We start from the raw sequence: 19162 nt of genomic DNA, 5'->3' as shown, positions 1-19162 counted from the left end.
AATGACAGTTGGAATGAAAGACAAACTGTTTAAAAACGTTCAAAGATTTTTCAGTGAAACAGGTGCTGGTTGGTGGATCGGATATACACTGAATCAAACAAGAACTCATAACTCACTCAGTTCACTGTGTACCAAGTAACTCACAGCCTTGTTAAACATTTCAGTAAGAGACATGTCTGATGTAATATTCACTTCCTGCAGGTTCGGAGGCGCGCCGAGTCTTCGACGACGGGCAGCAGCTGCTCAACCAGATGATCGACAACTGTAGTCTGAAGGGGCGTGGCCTGGTGGGATTCTGGCGTGCCCAGAGTGATGGCGATGACATCAACGTGTACAAAGATGATGTCACAGTTCACAGAGACACCAAACCAATCGCCACATTCCATGGCTTACGGCAGCAGGTGAGCGTCATTAACAGCTGCAGTGTAGTTCATTCTATTGCTCAGGATGCCGAGGGTCCTTAAACAAGATGAAAAATGAATGACAAGAACAAAAAGATGTGATAAGACCAAAAATGCTGCAAAAGATGTAACAACGTAAGGATGAAAATGACAAAAAAACGCTGTAACAAAGTGAAAATTGACATAATAAGACAGAAAGTATGTAAAAGATGTGACAAGATGTAACAACAAAAACTATGTAACAAGATGAAAAGTGACATAATAAGACCAAAAGTGACGTATAAGTGTCATAAACAGGAACACACAGCCACTTCATAGCAGCAGCATTACAGCTTGATTCCTCCAGGGACGGCTGCGTCTTGTCAAGTCTGCCGTTCTACACAATACTTGTGATTCCACCAGCAGCACCTCAACGTATCCCAGAAGTGGCTCTCTGCCCCCCTTTAAATGTGCAGGGAGTCTGTTTGTGTTGGATGCCGTGTCAAATAGCACAGAACAGATCGACCAGGCAGGAAGTCAGACACAGGAAAAGCAGAGAGAATCAGTTCAATTTTCATGTTTCATGTTTTTTTTCCCCGTCAAAATAAGAATAATGATGTAAAAATGATCATTACCTGTAATATCACAAATCATATTGCAATTGCAGTATCAGTCAGAATAATCTCTATTAGATATTTTTTCTAAACTGTTCAGCCCTAGACCAAATCAACAAAATCTGAGCACATCAACATGATCAGGCGGGCAAAACACTCTTCTGACCCCTCTTCCTATGTAGCAGTCTGAAATCCCTAATAATCCCTAATAAATATGTATTTTATCACAGCTGTTAGGTGCTGGGAGACCTTGAAAACTGCACCTTAAAAATTCTAGAAAATAAAATAAAATAGGGAATTTGGAGAAGGTGTAGGAACCCTGGAAAGATTAACACATGTAGCATCAACAAAGAATTGTGCTGCCATACTGAAACAGATGATAACACATTTCCAGGGTAATAGTTTTAAATGTTGTGTGTGTGTTGCAGGTGGAGAAGGACAGCTCCAGCTCAGAGCCCTACCTGTGTGTGTCTGACTTCGTGGCCCCTGTGGACAGCGGCGTGGCAGACTACATCGGCCTGTTTGCTGTGGGCGTGTTTGGAGCTGAGGAGCTGAGTCAGCAGTTCCAGGCACAGGGAGACGACTACAGCAGCATCATGGTCAAAGCCCTGGCTGACCGGCTGGCTGAGGTACAGTACCAACCATCACTGGCGGTGCTGCACGTGTTAGTGAGTCACTGCTGCTGAGTGTCATGTTCACTGTCGCTGCTGTGGTGTGTTTTTGTGCTCTCTGTCCGTCCTCCAGGCCTTTGCTGAGGAGCTCCACGCTCGTGTGCGTAAGGAGCTGTGGGGCTACAGCTCTGACGAGGCTCTGCAGGCCTCAGACCTCCACAGAGTTCGCTACCAGGGCATCAGACCTGCAGCGGGGTACCCCAGCCAGCCCGACCACACAGAGAAGACCACCATGTGGAGCCTGGCTGGAATCCAGGAGAAGACTGGTGAGAGCACAACCTACTTTACTATCATGAGCACAGCTGAGAGGCTCCCAGTACTATTGTGTATTTCACATGAGACAGATGGCTGATGCTTCATTAATAGTCTTTGAACAGCATAAGGAAATTAAAATTTTCAGTTATTAAAGCCAAGATGAAAAGGAAAGTACCCTTTTAACCCTTTTTGATTAAATCCCTGGTCATATTGTGCTCCTATTTAAATATGCCAAAAAATATATTTCTCTGTATTCTTTTCACAATCCAATCATGCTTTCTTCTGTTTTTTTTAAAAAAAACCAAAAAGCCTGCGAAATCCTGGAGGGTCTGCATAATTTGTATCAGAGATTGTTGCAGTCTAAAATGCCTGATTTCATGGCAGCTTTTCTCAAAAATTCTGATGGATGTTGCAGTGTTTTTAGGTATTTTTTGGTGATGAAATTGCAGAAGCAAGTGAAAAATTCAATTAAAAATAACATTGCTTTTTAAGATCTTTTTAAATATGTTTTTTGTATAATTCATGAAAAATCAGTGGCATCTTCAGGGAGATGACAAGGCCCCTTCAAGGCAATCACCGATTTCAATGTAGACAAAGGTCACTTCAAAGATGACCAAATCAAACACTGAGTTCGATGCAATAAAGATTTACTGCATTTTAGTGCAAAAATACAAGTAAACCAAGCAGCTTGTCCATGCAAAAGCATCTGACTGCAAGTCTTTGAGATTTCTGCTTATTTACCTATTGAAGTTCCCCCTATGAGGAGCTTATATTCTGAACTTCATTTTTCAAACAGTCCCACGATTGTTTACCCAGTTTCTATCCAACTCTACTCATTTTGCATTACACCAGTCTCAGCCTGATCTCACCTGTCTGGTTTCATTACTGCATCACCTCACATTCTGTCTGAAACATTGTTTTGTCTTGTAATTACATTTCTGCGTCCCTACCTTACTTGGCCTGTACATTTGAAACATTTATCAGACACTATGGTCAGCTTTTGACATCAGAAAGTGAGTTTTACAGACTCTGTGTCCCTAAAGTCTTACTTTCAGAAGGTTATTTGATAAGCTCTCAGTCTCACAAACTTTCTGTCAGCAGCTTTTGATTGTACATTTCTCCCAAAAAGTCCCTGATATTCCATAGCAGTTTCTCACACAGAATCAGAATCACTGATCATAACATCAGTAGAACATCAGTCAATCAATTTGTGACACCACAGAGAATAAAACCACTCTATTCTGAGTGTTCTCACTAACCTTCACAAAAAAGTTCAGGATTACAAAAATTCTAACAAAACTTGTATTATAAAAATAAAAGTGCACAGAGCATTGATAAATGTCAATAACCATAACAAACTTCAGTACCCATGACAGAATAAAAGAAAATAAAAATACAAAAAATAGTAAATAATAATACATTAAGTTGATTCATCGAGAGGTACATGTATGATTTTTGCACAGAGGACTGCTATGAAAGATTCGATTCGTGGAAAAGTTACAGTGACTGGACAAAATTGTAAAGTCATGTATAATTCACAGGGATTGGTTGAATTTGCATTAATTGTTGCGATCGCAACTTCCTGGAGAGACTGATTATGGCAAACAAACTCTGTTTCTGTGCCTGTAGGTCTTTTTGTGTTATTTTGCGTTCCATAATAGTTGTATCATTCTTGGACTGATGTTCTATTAGTGTGTTAGGTCAATATTAACCTAGATGACCCAAAAAATATCCATATAATAATATTCATATAGCCTGACAACTTTCACCAGCACTTGCGCCACTTGCTGCTACTCATTTAGCTCATTTTTCTGAGTGCACCTTCTTTTGATACTATATACATTGTGTGGTGTCTTGCATTTATTATCCCCACCAGGCGAAAGCTGGGAGGGGATAATGCGATTGCTTGTGTGAGTGTGAGTGCGAGTGTGAGTGTGTGTGTGTGTGTGTGAGTGTGTGAGATCAGCGGACCTGCATCTTGTCCGCAACTAATCTCAAATACGACTGTACCGATCGGCCTGATTTTTTTTTTTTACTGTTTCACATTCATGATTGTATGCTGATGAACCTCTGTGGTTCAGAATTCATGAAAAACCTTGAAGCTCCTTTTTTTATGGCTCCTCGCCATCGACAGCCATGGCCACAGGCATTATGTGTTCAGGTCATCCCATTCAAGAATGCCTTGAGGTGCAAATGACCTATTGGACACTTGGATTATGACAAAATTACACAAAAATATCTAACAGGATATGATGAGGTGATTACATTTTATATCCATAAGGTCAAAGGTCAGCTTCACTGTGACATCATAATGCCAAAAAATACACTTAATACCTTTTATTAAATTCCTTCAAAGTTACAGGTCAATATTATAGTGAGTTCCATATTAAATTCTTTCAAGGTCTTCACTACAGACATTAAATGAGTGTGGACAGACATGGATGTAAACTGTAACTTGACTGATTGGTGGAGACAAACAGCTGTGAGGCAGTAATTCTATTTTTTGACTGCTCTGGTTTATACAACCATTGACAGCTACTTCCTCACTCTTCTTAACTGGCCACTAGGAGCCGCAAGAGATCAACAACTGTTTCAGTTTGACATCTTGTTTCCGCTCAGGATAACATATGTGGGGTCATGTTAATGTTGGCGGAACTTTGCAAATCTCTGCTGGTTGCAGTTGTGGTGACATTGCAGTAGGTGCTTCACCACCTGTTGCCTGGTGGGGAACTGAGTGACCTCTACTAGTTTAGCAATTGTTTCACTTAAATTGATTGAAGGATGCACCAACGATTAATGTCAGGGCTTCATGTAAGTAGAAGGCAAGACTCAATGAGCTTATATCTCAGTAAACATTATGTCATTTTTATTGTTTACTATGTAAAATGTTCATGTTTCTGCTTGGCATTAACAGCGATGGGCTGTATTATGTTTAACAAAAACCTTGTTTCCATATGAATGTGTGTTATACAGTATTCTGTGTATCATCTTGTCATTGTATCTGTGCAAGTCTCAGTCTAGCTGTCTGTTCAGCTCTCCTGTCATAGCTGCATCTTGTCCATCAGGCTGACGCTGGCTCAGCCAAGCTGCTGCCAAACTCATCATACTGTCTCAAGTGAAGAACATTAGATTTGTCATCACAACACTGCCAGATTCCAAAGTGAACAGTTGCATACAGGTGGGGGGGGGGGGATTCAGGATGTGTTGCTGGATCACATCCCAGTGCAGTCCAGATGGAAAGTGAAGGTTTGTGTCTCCATGTAGGTTTCTGCTTTTTATACTGATGAAAAACATCAGATCTGTGTCATTATGTGAGGTAAAAAAAACAGCACTGATTTTGAGCCACATTATAAATGATAATAATCTTGTCTTGCCTGGTTTGTCAGTGTCCTTCACTTATTTTATATTATCAACTAGGGATGTCACAAAACCAGTAATTTAGTACTTGATACTAGTGAATTTCCACAGTTCTCAATACCTAATTCAACACCATGGTAGACAAAAATGAAAATAAAATTCAGCCGTTGTTGCTTTTTTTGCCACCTGAAATAAATAAAAAAACTCTTCTGAGATTCTAGAACAAACAAACTGAGTGGTCTCACTCACTGTCAGGAGAGCATGATGCCATGTCTGGAAAGTAATGCAAAAGTGATTTCTGCTCAGATGTTAAGTCTATTGCTTTTTCTCTAATTCTCTCACTCTTTTTCATATTTTAACAATAAATTTTTATCAGAGTTGTAGTGAACATCTGTAGGTTAATACTGTTGTTTTTAGCCTGGTGTTCAGCTGCACTTTGTAGAAAAAGAGCAGAGTCCAGTTCTAAGATTGAACCTATTTTGTCGTGCTTTGAGCAGTGATCAGCTGAGCTGACAGAGCGCAGTGGATGCGTTGCTGTGTGCACCAGAGAGAGGAAGGTAGAAGGAGGACTATTGCACACAGTCTCCCTGGGAGTCGTAACTACTTACTCTAGCTGATGCTTTATCACTTGACCTGCCTGTCATAACCTGCGGTATTTTCTAGAAAGTCGATCTGAACCCGCCCACCTCGTCTATTAAGTAGGTCAATCCACGCATCACTTCTTTTTCTTCTGGAGGGGTTGTAGCTGCTGCTGCAGCTGCACATGTTGCTATCTTACACATGTACTTGTTGTCACTCAGTGCTGGTAGGTGTTGTCCTTGTCCTTCCTCTGGCATTTAACAGCAGCACTTGTATTTGTGTGTAAGTGTTTATGCGGTTCCTGTCACGTCCTAAAAATTTTGGTATCGACTTGGTACCAAAGTGTCGGTTCTTGTGGCATCCCTACTACCAACAGATGACCACTGATTTGTATGAAAACGGTAACTCTGCAGTTTCCTTTAGCTCTACAGAGCTTCTCAGTATCTTTCAGCTTGTTTTGATTTTGATGTCTCCACTTTGCTTTCATCAGCCTGAGGGGTGAACTGCAGTAAAGAGCAAGTTTGGAATGTCCATGCTTTTTTTTGCTTTAGCTGGCTCAGTGAAACCTAAAACCTCAGCCAGAGATAATGAATATCTCAACGTTGGTTATCAACTTTCTTTATTAACCAGGTTTTTTTCAACAGGCTCTGTGCACATTCACATAAAAGGTGGTGTTTGACACGTCTTTTGACTAGTTTTCTGCAGAAAATGCACTGATTACATGCTGCTGACTACAGTCAAGAGCTTTCAAGAATATTTGTAAAAATCTTACTAAAACAGCAGCACTGTTGCTGCAAAGAAACAATGAGTGAAATTAGTTAAAGGGTGGTGCTTTTTTACTGCGAGGCAGCTGGATTTGCAAGATCATGCAAGGCTTCAAGTTATCCGTTTGTGTGCACACCAAAAAGTGGTGCAGCCAGTCAGCATTCTGTGGAGGACTACTGGCAGCTACGGGTGTGGTTTTTATGTGTGACACCAGTGAGAAGTGTCCGTGGAAGTGACTCGTCTTTGATCTGATTGGTTGAAGTTATATGTGATAGACAGATGGTTCATCAAATCACCTGCCAAGTTTTTTTTAAGTGCCTGCCCTTTTCCAAGCAGTTTCTAAGGACAGCTTCCCAGATGGTTCTGTGTAACAAATCATCTGGCGTGTCAGGTTAGTTGCAAATAAAGCAAGAGAGAAATTAGTGAAAGTGCGGTGCTTTTTAACAACCGTTTTGATCTAAAACTCTGAATGTAACCCGCTCTGGGCAGGTTATGTGTGCGGCATAATTTACCATAGTAATCCAGCTTGATTAAAAAAAACTTTGACTTTAGTCTCAACATACCTCGCTAACACATTAGTGTGTCTTCCTAGTACACCCCTCTGGTCTTCAGCAGTTTTCAGACTCACATTCATCAGGTGGACACAAACTGCCACCAGATGATGATCTTTATTGCCCACCAGTGTGGAAATTTGTATTTGATTCACCAAACACAAGAAACAAAACAGTGGTTAGTAAAAACAAATACATATTAAATATTAAGCATTTAACACTAACAGCAGTTCATGTCACGTTTGTGGTTTAAATCTCTGCAGAGTGAAGAATATTGATGGCATTTGGGACGAAGGACTTCTTAAATACATTTTTAGTTGCTTGAGGGACGGGAAGAGAGGATTGGAGGATGTGAGGGTACTCCTCATCTTCTTCCTTGTCCTCTCTGTAAAAAGTTGGGTCAAAGGCTTCTGGGGTTTGCCAGTTATTTTACTTGCCATTGACACAATCATAGAAGTCTACAATTCAGGTGACTGTGCCAAGCAGGAGGATGAAAAGTTAAATCCCTTACACGCTAGTTTTGTAAACAAGCTTCAAAATCTGCTGACTGACACCGAGGCCACAGTTTCCTCGCTGTGAGGAAGTCGCTGTGAGCATCTCTTAGAAATGTACTCAGTGTTTTCAGAGAAGCTCAGCTGGGATTCTAGAAATGTGCTGAGGTATTTAAAGTTTTCCACAGTTTCAACATGTTGACCATCAAGTGAAACTGATACAGTTTTCAGATCTCGTTTTATGCAAATAATTAGTGCTTTTGTTTTGGCCATGTTGATTTCTAGATGACTAAATGTGACACCAAGTTTGAGGGGTCTGAGTGTGAGCTAAATGGGCAGCTTCACCTAAAGGATCTGATGTCTGTCGTTGCATACTTCAACCACTTAAAATGCGTATCATTGACCATAAATTAATTTGTAAAGACTGAGAATAGCACCGAGGAAAGAACACAACCTTGTGGGCAGCTGCTGCGCACAGTGAACACATCTGACACAAAACCTGTGGATCAGGAATTTTCTCTCTAGTCTCGTTTTTTTTTTTCTCTGACCCGGCGTGTGATTCATCAGTCTATACTGTTTTGGTGTGAGTCGTAGAGTTGAGGAGTTATCAGGCATAGAGTTGTCTGTCTTCTCCCCAATATCATGGAACTAGATGGCATCAGTCCTGTGGTGCTCAGAACACCAAAAATATATTTGAAAAACTCAACTACTTTCTTTACATTCGAAAGAAAGTAGTTCTGGTCGATTCTAAAGTAGTTCCGGTAGATTTTACTGTAGAGAGAAAAGTAGTTCCTGCATGAAACAAGGTCTGTGGATTATCTCGAGTGACTGGGTCATATTTTTGGAAAGAGACACCGGTTTTGAATTTTTCAAAAGGTTTTTTTCATTTTTTCCCATTATATTACAGAGAAGACAGACATTTCTACAGCTGATATCTCCAAAACTCTGCAGCTCACACCAAAAAAAATCTGGATCACTGTTTTTTCACACACTTTATGCCACATACCACCTTAGCAAATACTGAACTCTGCACTGCATTCAACACTTGAATGGCGTTTCTGAAGTAACCAGTACCCAGGAGCACCTGTGCTTGGTTTACTGTTGTCCACTTAATTTTTAAAATGGCTACTTGATTTATTCTCCTGATCTGCAGTTCTCTTCATAACGTTCTCATTTTTCAGTTTTAGAAGCATTCATTTTCAGTCTCTTTCTTTTGCTTCCATTATCTTGTCATCACAGTTTAACTCCTAACTACCAGCAGTCATGGATGACAAATGTAAACTCTATGTGTGCGATCATTACTTCATAGCAGGCTGATAATGAAACAGAAAGACAGGAATTTTAATTACATTTCAATGATCTTATGTTTTATGTATTTTCATATGAAATTTAGTAGTATTTTGATAGTATTATATATTTTTTAAATGTATTTATTTCAAAAGAATATTTCTGTCAGTCTTCTGTGTACCACTAGAGGGAGCTTGTGTACCGTTAGTGATAGACGTACCACAGAAGTTCAGATACTTGTGTAAAAAAAACTCTGATTCAACATGTTTAGTAAAAGTGAAAAAGTTCAGGCTCTGAATTGTGTTCAGAATATAGAAGTAAAAAGTCGTCCTCTGAAGGACATTTCTACTGACTGTTTCTGTGCAAACCTCAACTTTTCTGTTTTTTATATGATTTTCAACTTTTTACGTCTCTTATTTACATCATGTTACATCTTTTTTATGTTTTTGTCTTCTTACGTCATTTTTGTCTTAGATTAATTTTTATCTTATTACACATTTTACGTTGTTTTTTAAATCCTGTTATGCCCTGTTGTGTCTTTATTCTTGGTTTTATCTTGTTACATCTTTTACATTGTTTCATCTTACTTTGTTTTAGTCTTGTTACGTCTTTTACACGGTTTTGGACTGTTATGTCCTTTTACATTATGCTTGTCTTTTTATTTATTGTTGCGTAGTTTTTGTTTTCTTACATTGTTTTCATCTTATGTGTTTTAGGTAATTTTTATTTTGTTACGTCATTTATGTTGTTTTCATGTTGCCTTAAAACTAAAGTAACAAGCATGTTTTAAACTGTAAGGAGTAGAAAGTACGGATATTTGAGTTCAAATGTACAGAGTATAAGTGAAAAGTTGTCAGAAAAATAAATACTAATGTAAAGCACATATACCTGAAATATCTACAGTACAGTAATGAAGTATTTGTACTTAGTTACTTTTGATTTTGGGGTCCCTTTAAAAAGTTGGAATCATATTGGATGTTTGTCTGCATTTATAGAGAATGTTTTAAAATACCTAACCAAATCATTTCATTGTACCTGTATAAGTATAAAAAGCTGTAACAACATCATTGTATCATGAGCCAACAGTGACAAAAACAGACAACAAAACAACACAAAAGAACAACAACAGTTCATGGTGGGTTTGTAGCTAATGTCTCTTTGTTGCACCTTGTTGAACATGCTACCAAACCAGAGTCCTCCAGGAGAAAGCGCTCTGTTAATGACCGTTTGTGGGCTACATGGCTAATGAGCTAGTCAGCTGCAGCATACTGAGCAGCATCCAGACCTACCTGCAAAGGTCAACATCAGTCAGTGTAGATGAGACTAATAAGACTCCACCCAGGCTCAGCTGTCAGAGGGAGCACACAACCTTTTTAACCAGAGGTAAATCAAGGTGATTCTGATTTTACAAGTGCCATAATGAAGCACTGACCTTCTGCTTTTATCTCATTTAGCTACATGAGTGTGTGCACTTTGACATTTTGTGTGCTTGTACATGCATGTGTGTGTGTTCTTGATGATATGCATATGTAATAATTACATGTGCGTCTGTGTTTTGTGTGTGTGTGTGTGTGTGTGTGTGTGTGTGTGCAGGAATTGGTCTGACAGAGTCTCTGGCCATGACGCCTGCTGCCTCAGTGTCTGGACTTTACTTCTCCAACCCTCAGGCCTCGTACTTTGCTGTGGGAAAGATCACCAAGGAGCAGGTTCAGTCAACATCCACACATCAAACTGCTTTAAAAGCACTTTACAAAATAATCGAATGATGAGATATCCTGTTTGTGCCGGAAATCCATCACTTTGGTGTTTTATGAATTCTCTCACTTAGGGCTGCACAATTAATTGGAATATTATTGAAATCACAGTATGGCCAAGTACAACATCTAAATCTCAGAACAAGAAACAAATCACATTTTTTGAAAAAGGACAAATATATGAGATGTTCTGGCCTAAAGCTCTTGTTCCTCAGATGAAAGAAAACTTGTTTGTTTGGTACAGAACCCAACACATATCACATCATCACAATTTGAATATACATATCCAAACTTGGGTTTCTCTTCAAGTTCTAACAAATCTTTTTGCAGAGGATTTGTAACAGAGATGACTCAGGAGCTTGTATTCTCTCTGCTCTTCTCGTCTTCAGGTGGAGGACTACTCCAGGAGAAAAGAGATGAGTGTGGAGGAGGTGGAGAGATGGCTGGCTCCTGTGCTGGGTTATGACAACGAGGTGTAGAGTTTGACTGGACCACAGAGGGATCAGAGCAGGACACAGCTAACAGACAATCAGGTTTACAGTCCAGTCATTCCACTGCAGCTCCCACAGCTTCTCACTGTGGCTGCTCATACAGGGATTCTTTACTGACATGTCACTTACTGCAGTAAAAGCACACTAGGTCTTATCATTTTACTCAACACATTTCAAAATGGCTCACAACCTGTGGTCATTTTTATCTTCTAGTCTTTATGCTAAGCTACGCTAATCATGCTGACTCCAGCTCTGTACTCCACATACGAGACTGAGATCCATCTTTGTGTCTCACTCCAGGTTAGAGTGAACAACATAAATGTTTAACTATTCCTTTAACGCAAACAGCTTGACTCTATAAAATGATAACAGTAATAACTTAGTTCATGTAGCACCTTTCAAAACCACTGTTACAAAGTGTTTCACAAAAAGGGACAATAAATATCAAACAGGCCAATAATGAAATACACCATCACCTTCATAAATAACTAACTAAAACAGTAGTTAGCACAGTATAAGGCTGGTATAAAAGATACAATTGTAGATAAAAAGACAGATAAAATAGGAATCAGATAAAATTATTTAGAAAAAGTCAGATGGTAAAAATGAGTCTTGAGAGATGCCTTGAAAGAAGAAAGTGAATTTCGCAGTCTTAAGTTGTTGAGGTAGACTATTCCAGAGAGTTGGAGTCCTCACAGCGACAGCCCTGCTTGGTCTTCAGCCTTGACAACAACAAATGACTGATTAAAATGAGGAAATATCTGATCAAAGAATCAATAAGAAGAATCCATTCTTACAATCAGCGCCAACTTTCCACATGTGACACTTTGATTCCCAGTTCTACATGATGGTATGGGCTGATTCAGTCACCACTCAGAAAGTATTGAGCTAAGCAGCTCAAATTATAAATAACCTTCAACTGTTCTTTAATTCACACTAAATCCAGGATGTATAAAAGCAAACTAATGACACTACAATCACACAGTAATCCCTGGACATGTGGTTTATATATGTTCTTACTGATTTCAGTTTTATAGTTGTATTTGGAAGTTAAAGTTAAGATGTATTTATTTCAGTTTTTAATTGTTATGTAAATGATCATTTTACTGTTCTTGTGTAAATATTTTTAACACCATCAACAGCTGCACGCAGGCTGGAGTGTACTAGCTTCAACTCATTTTCAGTGGTTCACTAATGTTGATTACTTAAAGCCACATTTAGAAATTATATAAAAGTTCTACCTTGCGAGGCAGCTGGATTCGTGAGATCACGTGAGAATCCATCTCGCCAGGCTTCATGTTATCTGTTTGTGTCACACCAAAAGTGGTGCAGCCAGTCAGCGTTGTAGGAGGGACTACTGGCAGCTCCAGGCATGGTTTTAGGTGTGACAACAGTGAGAAGCGTCATGATTACAACTGCTCAAATTTGACTGGTGATCAATACGAAATCTGAGGTCTTTGCCACTTTAAACATATAAAATTAGAAAACCTCATCAGTATTGAGCTATTAGGAGCTCAAATCCTGAGAGAAGTCAGGTGAACAATGATGCTATGTCTTTGTCAAACAACCACTGGCATTATTGTGTCTGCCTCCATCAAAGAAGAACGACTCCACCTAGTGGTCGGAGGTGGTACATCCTGACATAGACAAGCACCTTTTGAATCTCCAGCTGATGTATGTCTGTCATCTGTCACTTTTTTAAGATACTATTTTGCTTTTTTAGTAGTCTGTCCACTGTGGCATTATGGTAAACTAATTACGTAGCCAACATTAACATACATGTGAATGATGCTAGCCTTCTCTATTTAGGCTTGGCCTTCAACAGCGTTATTTTCACCCAAAATTCGGCATGGTCGAGGGATGTGCAGCTGCTCTTATTAATGGAAGCATTAATCTGATTGGTTAAAATTAGCCCATGTAAGTCATGACAGACAGATGGTTCATCCGATCACCTGCCAAATGTTTTTTGAAAGTGCCCTTTTCCAAACAGTTTCTATAGACAATAGATGGTTCTGTGTAACATTAAACATTAAAACCTTTGTTGGTCAACCGTGATTTTCAGAGCCCCTGTGTCTAAACCCCACTTGTCTGAAGGTTTAGTTTTTTACTGCATTGCTTTAAACTAAAGTGTAAATGAAACAAAGCGTAAACAATAATCCTATAAGCCTTTTGAAAAGTAACTTAACAACCTCTGAAAATCTTGTTTTTCTGCCTTCCAGTGGCAACAAAAAAGTTAGTTAAGTTAGTAATTAAAAAAAAAAAAGATTTTATTAGTTTTCTACTGATGTTTTTATGACATAACGTTGTTGCTGTTAGTATTAGTCATTATAGAACCTGTTGGTGTCAGCTACACTTCAGCCTCCAGACATGTGAACCCACAACAAACACTCAAGGATTTGTTGTTTCAGCCTGATGCAGCATCTTGTGTAACTTCAACCGGAGATTTGTTGATCATTCAGATTGCAGCTTCCCTTTTATTGGTTGGTTAGTTGATAATTGAAGGTCTTTGTCCAGTCTGAGCTTGTATACATGTTTGACTCTCAGATGTCACTGTGGTGACAGTGTAGTGAATGTGAAGGGTCTGTACATTAGAACATGTTTAAAGTCTTTGAAAAGTACGGAAGAGCAGAAGGGCCAAAAAGGAGAGGAGGAATGCATCTCGAAATGTGGAGAACAAAGTTAAGAGATCCAGAATCAAGCAAGAATAAAGCAGAAATGTTCACTGAAAAAATCAGTCAAATGTATGGAAGAGCATGCAGGCCAGGGATGAGGTGAAAGAACAATCAGATGGTTTTGAGAATAAAAGTTGAAATGTTGAAAGTTGAAAAGTTAGAATTAAGTTGAATTAAGGAAGAATTAAGTTAAAATAATTGTTTGAGAATAAATTCAAAAAAAAATTTTGACTTAAAAAAAATCTAAAATCATTAAAAATAAATCTTCCTCCTCTCATTTGCTGTCCTTATGGCTGGCTCTAATTTTCCTCTATACAAAAATATTCAATCACATATATTTTCCTACTGAACAAAGAACCGAGTGATGAACAAAGACACAGTAATGACACTTAAACACGATGAAAATGTTGAGAAAACGTGAAAAAATATGAGAAAAACTACTGTACCAGTATATAGAGATACCACTTTAACTTGTTTCTGGCTTGATAAGAAACCAAATGATTGTGAAAAACTGATCATTCACAATCAAAGATGAGGTTTCTTTCACTGAATGTGTTCCTGTGTGAAGACGTCAGTGAACCAAGCCGTATTAAAGTCTTATTTTCAAATGGGTTAACCCTTCACATCACCTGTGCTGTGGGATCTCTGTTCCCACCCAGTGAGGTACGACTAGTTCTCCATAAATGTACACATATAGTTGACATTTTAACATGTTTTATCAGTGTTCTTTCTCTGTATGTGTGTGTACTATACAACATATCTAGTCATTCCATGATCCCCAGAAATCTCCACGTCAGCAAACAACCAGGTTACAGTGTTTCCTGTAAGATACTGAAGTGCATTTCACATGTGTCTTAAAAGCCCTGATGTGCTGCAGTGACTCATCTCAGTTTATATGAAACTTTGATAGTTTCTTAATCTGTTTTATTTTCTTACATTTGAAGGGGTTATGATGGTGGTATTACAAACACTGTAAAACTGGAGTGATAGAACAGTGCTATTTTGTTAAAAATAAATCATTTCAACATATTTTCTGTTTGTCTTTCTCTGAGTTTACACCTTAAAGAAAAAACATATGTTGGTGTTATTTCAAGGCACTCCACTGATTTCACCAAAATGTCAGTTTACTGGTCACGCACTCACACTCGGCCTCTGAAAATAGTTTAATAATGTCTTCTTGTGGCTCTGGAGGAGCTTTGTCAAGTCTAAGAAAATTGCCCCCAATGATGTCATAGTGATCCAGATCTGTAAGACTTCCTGTCAGGATTTTGGGGGCATGAAGTCTGAAAGATGTAGACATTTACCAGACAGGAAGCAGCTACAAAAGCTATTGCTTGAATCATGGGGAGTGTGACCCACAGCTCTATTTCCAACTCCATTTGTTTTACTAGCTAATAATTTTGCAAAAAAAAAATAAAGGAAATAATTTAATTGTATAGAAAAGTAGAGAAAAAAATAGCTGTTATAAATGATATCAGTTATTTCTTTAAGAGTTTAAGAGTTTTCGCAAATCATGGATGTTATGTCCCTCAGCTTAGGAAAAGGACTGGGTTGTTAGCAGAGTAATGTTGAAAAGCCAGTATCTGTGATGGTATGGGGGTGTGTTACTGCCCAGCATTAATGCTGAAAGGTGCATACAGGTTTTGGAGCAACACATGCTGCCATGCAGACAATGCTGCTTATTTAAGCAAGACAACACCAAGACACATTGTGGACGTGTTCCAGCAGCGTGTCTTCATAGTAAAAGAGTTCAGGTACTAGACTGAGCTGCCTGCAGTCCAGACCTGTCTCCCATTGAAAATGTGTGGTGCATTATGAAGCACAAAATACAACAACAGAGACCCCGGATTGTTGAACAGCTGAAGTCGTATATCAAGCAAGAATGAGAAAGAATTTCACTTTAAAACTTCAACAATTAGTGTCCTCAGTTCACAAACTCTGACTGAGTGTTGTTAAAAGAAGAGATGATGTATCACAGTGGTAAACATGATCCTGTCAAAACTTTTTTTTCAACATGTTGCAGGCATCAAATTCAAAATGAGTGTATATTACAGAAATTAAAGTTCATTTTGAACATTGCACAGTTAAAAATTAACACATGGAGGATACTTGTATGATGGCCTATTAGGGCCACTGCTGGTAATAACAAACAACCAAACAAACAACCAAATGACCCAGAGGAAGGGGGGGGTAGTATTCTGGGGGGGGAAAGCAGACTTTCAACCCCTTCACCCAAATAAACTGTTCCCTAATATTAAACTCATAAGTTTGGGAGAAAAAAAAACACAAACATTTTTTTATTTAGACTAAATCATCTCAGATAATTTTCTCCATAAATTTGTGAGTTTTTTCATGTAAATTTCCTATTTTAATCTAAAAATATATCCATGTTTTTTCTCAGAAATGTATATATTATATATTATAAAATTACCCCCCTCCCCAGGCTCTTTTTTTAAATACCTACAATGACCCTTAATACGGAGGCCCATTGCCACCAGTGAAAGAAAAAAATATCCCCATGATAAGTCATGATTTCACCTTTTATCTCATAATTTCAATTGTTAAATCTCATAAATATGATTTTCTATCATAACTTAGACCTTTTATCTAGTAATTTCAACTTTTGATCTCATATTTACTTTTTGTCTCAAAATTCTGACTTTTTCTCATAATTTTGATATTTACATAAAAATCTCATAATTATGAGTTAACATGAGGATTTATTTTTCTTTCATTGGTGGAAATGGGCTTCCAAACATAAAAGCCATTGTGTAGCCTATCTGCAATTCAACATGGTATATTTGTATAGACCTTTTTCACTGCAGCCGTTTTGACATATAAATAGTGGGTAAACACAACCCTGTGTTCCAATGCAGCAATTTCAAGGCAAATAAAAATGGTAACTTAAGTATTTGTCAACCTGGATCCAAATTTCCACGTTTTTGTGTTTAACTGACTAACAGGAACACATTTATGGACATTTGTACAGTATGAGAGAGACCATAATGTGATCCAGCTAATGTAAACACTTGCTCATTGTGAAAGGTTATTACCATTTACCACTGACATTGTGTCATTACTGTCATCAAAACCCTTTTGCAAAACCATGGCAACTGTTACCTTGAGTAAATTAAAGATTTCTCTAGGTTTGACCATTGTTAGAAACATTTTAGATAATTAAAATACACAGCTCAATGGAATGTATATTGCATATGAAAGCTTTAAATTGATGTATACATCATTAATAACACAGAAAAACGCTCACTTTTGGTTCTTTAGTGGAGCTGGACTCATTACTTTGTATTCAATTTACTTGTATTTTTAATGGCGGGAATGAACCTCCGTACAAACTGACCGAGAGAGGGGGCAAACCGCCTCAAAAACCGCTCGCGCGCACACACACACGGCTCTCACACACCTGTGCAGCTCCTCCCTCGGTGAGCGCGCGCCGTCCAATGAGAGAGGAGCTTGTGCTGTGCGTTGGCTCGTGCCGTCCTCTACCGCGCATACACCGCCACACGCGCACACCCAGCCTGCACTCCACACGGCAGACAGCGCGAGCGGCTCCGTGTGAACGTTAACCATGGCTGAAGGAGGAGAGGGCGAGGACGAGATCCAGTTCCTGCGGACTGTAAGTCGTTTTTTTCTGCCGCTGTGAAGCCGAGTGTCGGTGCGGTGCGGGCTGGTACTGCGTCTTTCTGCTCCGCTCCGTGTGTGTGTGTGTGTATGTGTGTGGTGTGGGCAGGGAGTTTACCGCATTAAGGTTGACAGCTCCTCCAGATACGAGTCATTGGTCAGTGAGTCCGCATCATGCTGCCAGAGGTCTGGAAGGATGGAAGAGGTGTGAAAACAGAAAGACGGACAGGGGAAGAAGAGGAGACATGGAGGGAGGTGTTTGCTGGAGCTGTCATTGTGTCAGAAAGAGGAGTTGAGGAGCAGACTGTGGTGTGTGTAGTCGCTGCCTGCTGCTGGTGTGTGTTGGGTGGAAGCGGCTGCGGGGCGCAGTGCGGTGCAGACTGGCAGCATGAAGCCTGCTGCTGCATCTGCTTCACTTCACTTCAATTAGCACATACACTGAAGCAATGCCTCGGTACTACCTCACTGCTACTGTGTGTGTGTGTGTGTGTGTGTTCGTGTGTGGTCAGCTCATGTTTGTCACATCATGAAGTAAAAGCAGCAGCTTGTGTTGGACGTGAGAGGAGCTGTTGCTTTACAAAAGTCACGCGTGAATAATCACACGTGAATTCACTGCACCTCAGGATTTTTTTCTTTCTTTTAAGAGGATGAGGCAGGCACATAAATCTACATTAACATGTTTTACTATTTGCATAAATGTCTATGTTAATATTTAATAGAAACCCTAATTTGTAGGCTTTTTTTTCTGCCAGAGATGTTTCCACTGTTCAGTGCAGTTTCTCTTGTTTTTAAAATTACTGCAATGCTATTAAGATGTCATGAATTGATTCTAGAAAATCCTTGCAACAAGGTGAAACTGCTCCACTGGAAGGCAATCTTATGAATTCGGTGGGCTGTGGATGAAAATATTCAGGCTGACTGCATGTTAAAGCTGCACCAATCAATTTTTATTTTCTAGATTAATAATGGGTCAAATTACGATGTGTAATGTGAGAGGAGTCACTCGTAGTGTCAAACCCACAGAGGATTATCAGCAGCTCTGCAGCTCCTCTCAGCTCCACAGAGGTTTTTTGGTATCAGTGTTTTGGTTTTATGCCCGCAACTTTACTGTTTTGGTTCAGTCTCCTGCCTCCTGATGTGGATTCTGATACTGGATCTTTGCATATTGATTGATACCATATGCCGATTTGCATTAAAATATATGTAATCAACAGCTGTATAACCTGTGATATGTGATGTGATATGATTGCAATCAGAGTGCTGCAGGAATGAGTCCTAAAACCCTTGCATTGACTTCAGTGGGTTTTTGAATAGGTTTTTGGTTAAATGCCTGAAATAAGGACTGTGGTTAAAGCTTTTACTAAGGTGTTTATGTTTATAAAGGGATAGTTCACCCAAAAATGAAAATTCGGTCGTTATCTACTCACCCTCAAGCCATTTGAAGGTCAGGTTTAGTTTTTTACTCCACAAAACACTGCTGGAGGTTCCCAGGAGAGCAGCGTTGCAGAATCTCCCAAACAATGGAAGTGAATGGTGACCAGTTTTCAAATGTAAAAAAACAACAGAATAAAAACACAGAATACGTCCATCCTGCTTGTCTGGTGTAATCCAAGTCTCCTAAAGTCCCAACATGCCAAGTTGACTAAAAGATGTCATTCA

The 19162-nt window shown here is 39.1% G+C and overlaps 2 protein-coding genes across 2 annotated transcripts in view; both read left to right on the top strand.

The window, feature by feature from the left end:
* Window positions 1-11690, top strand: part of mtr (5-methyltetrahydrofolate-homocysteine methyltransferase) — a 38737-nt gene extending 27047 nt beyond the window's left edge. The window contains exons 29-33 of the mRNA XM_084741576.1: window positions 202-401; window positions 1423-1623; window positions 1739-1931; window positions 10544-10656; window positions 11094-11690. Coding sequence (XP_084597702.1) covers window positions 202-401; window positions 1423-1623; window positions 1739-1931; window positions 10544-10656; window positions 11094-11183 — 797 coding nt within the window. The 3' untranslated portion in view covers window positions 11184-11690. The remainder of the gene's footprint in view (window positions 1-201; window positions 402-1422; window positions 1624-1738; window positions 1932-10543; window positions 10657-11093) is intronic.
* A 5715-nt stretch (window positions 11691-17405) lies between these two features.
* Window positions 17406-19162, top strand: part of ryr2a (ryanodine receptor 2a (cardiac)) — a 239346-nt gene continuing 237589 nt past the window's right edge. The window contains exon 1 of the mRNA XM_084740136.1: window positions 17406-17498. Within this exon, the coding sequence (XP_084596262.1) occupies window positions 17451-17498 (48 nt within the window). The 5' untranslated portion in view covers window positions 17406-17450. The remainder of the gene's footprint in view (window positions 17499-19162) is intronic.

The sequence above is a fragment of the Lutjanus erythropterus genome, chromosome 17 (assembly GCF_056507025.1).
Source record: "Lutjanus erythropterus isolate fLutEry1 chromosome 17, fLutEry1.hap2, whole genome shotgun sequence".
Classification (NCBI taxonomy): Eukaryota; Metazoa; Chordata; class Actinopteri; order Lutjaniformes; family Lutjanidae; genus Lutjanus; species Lutjanus erythropterus.
This window is presented reverse-complemented; position numbering and strand designations above follow the sequence as displayed.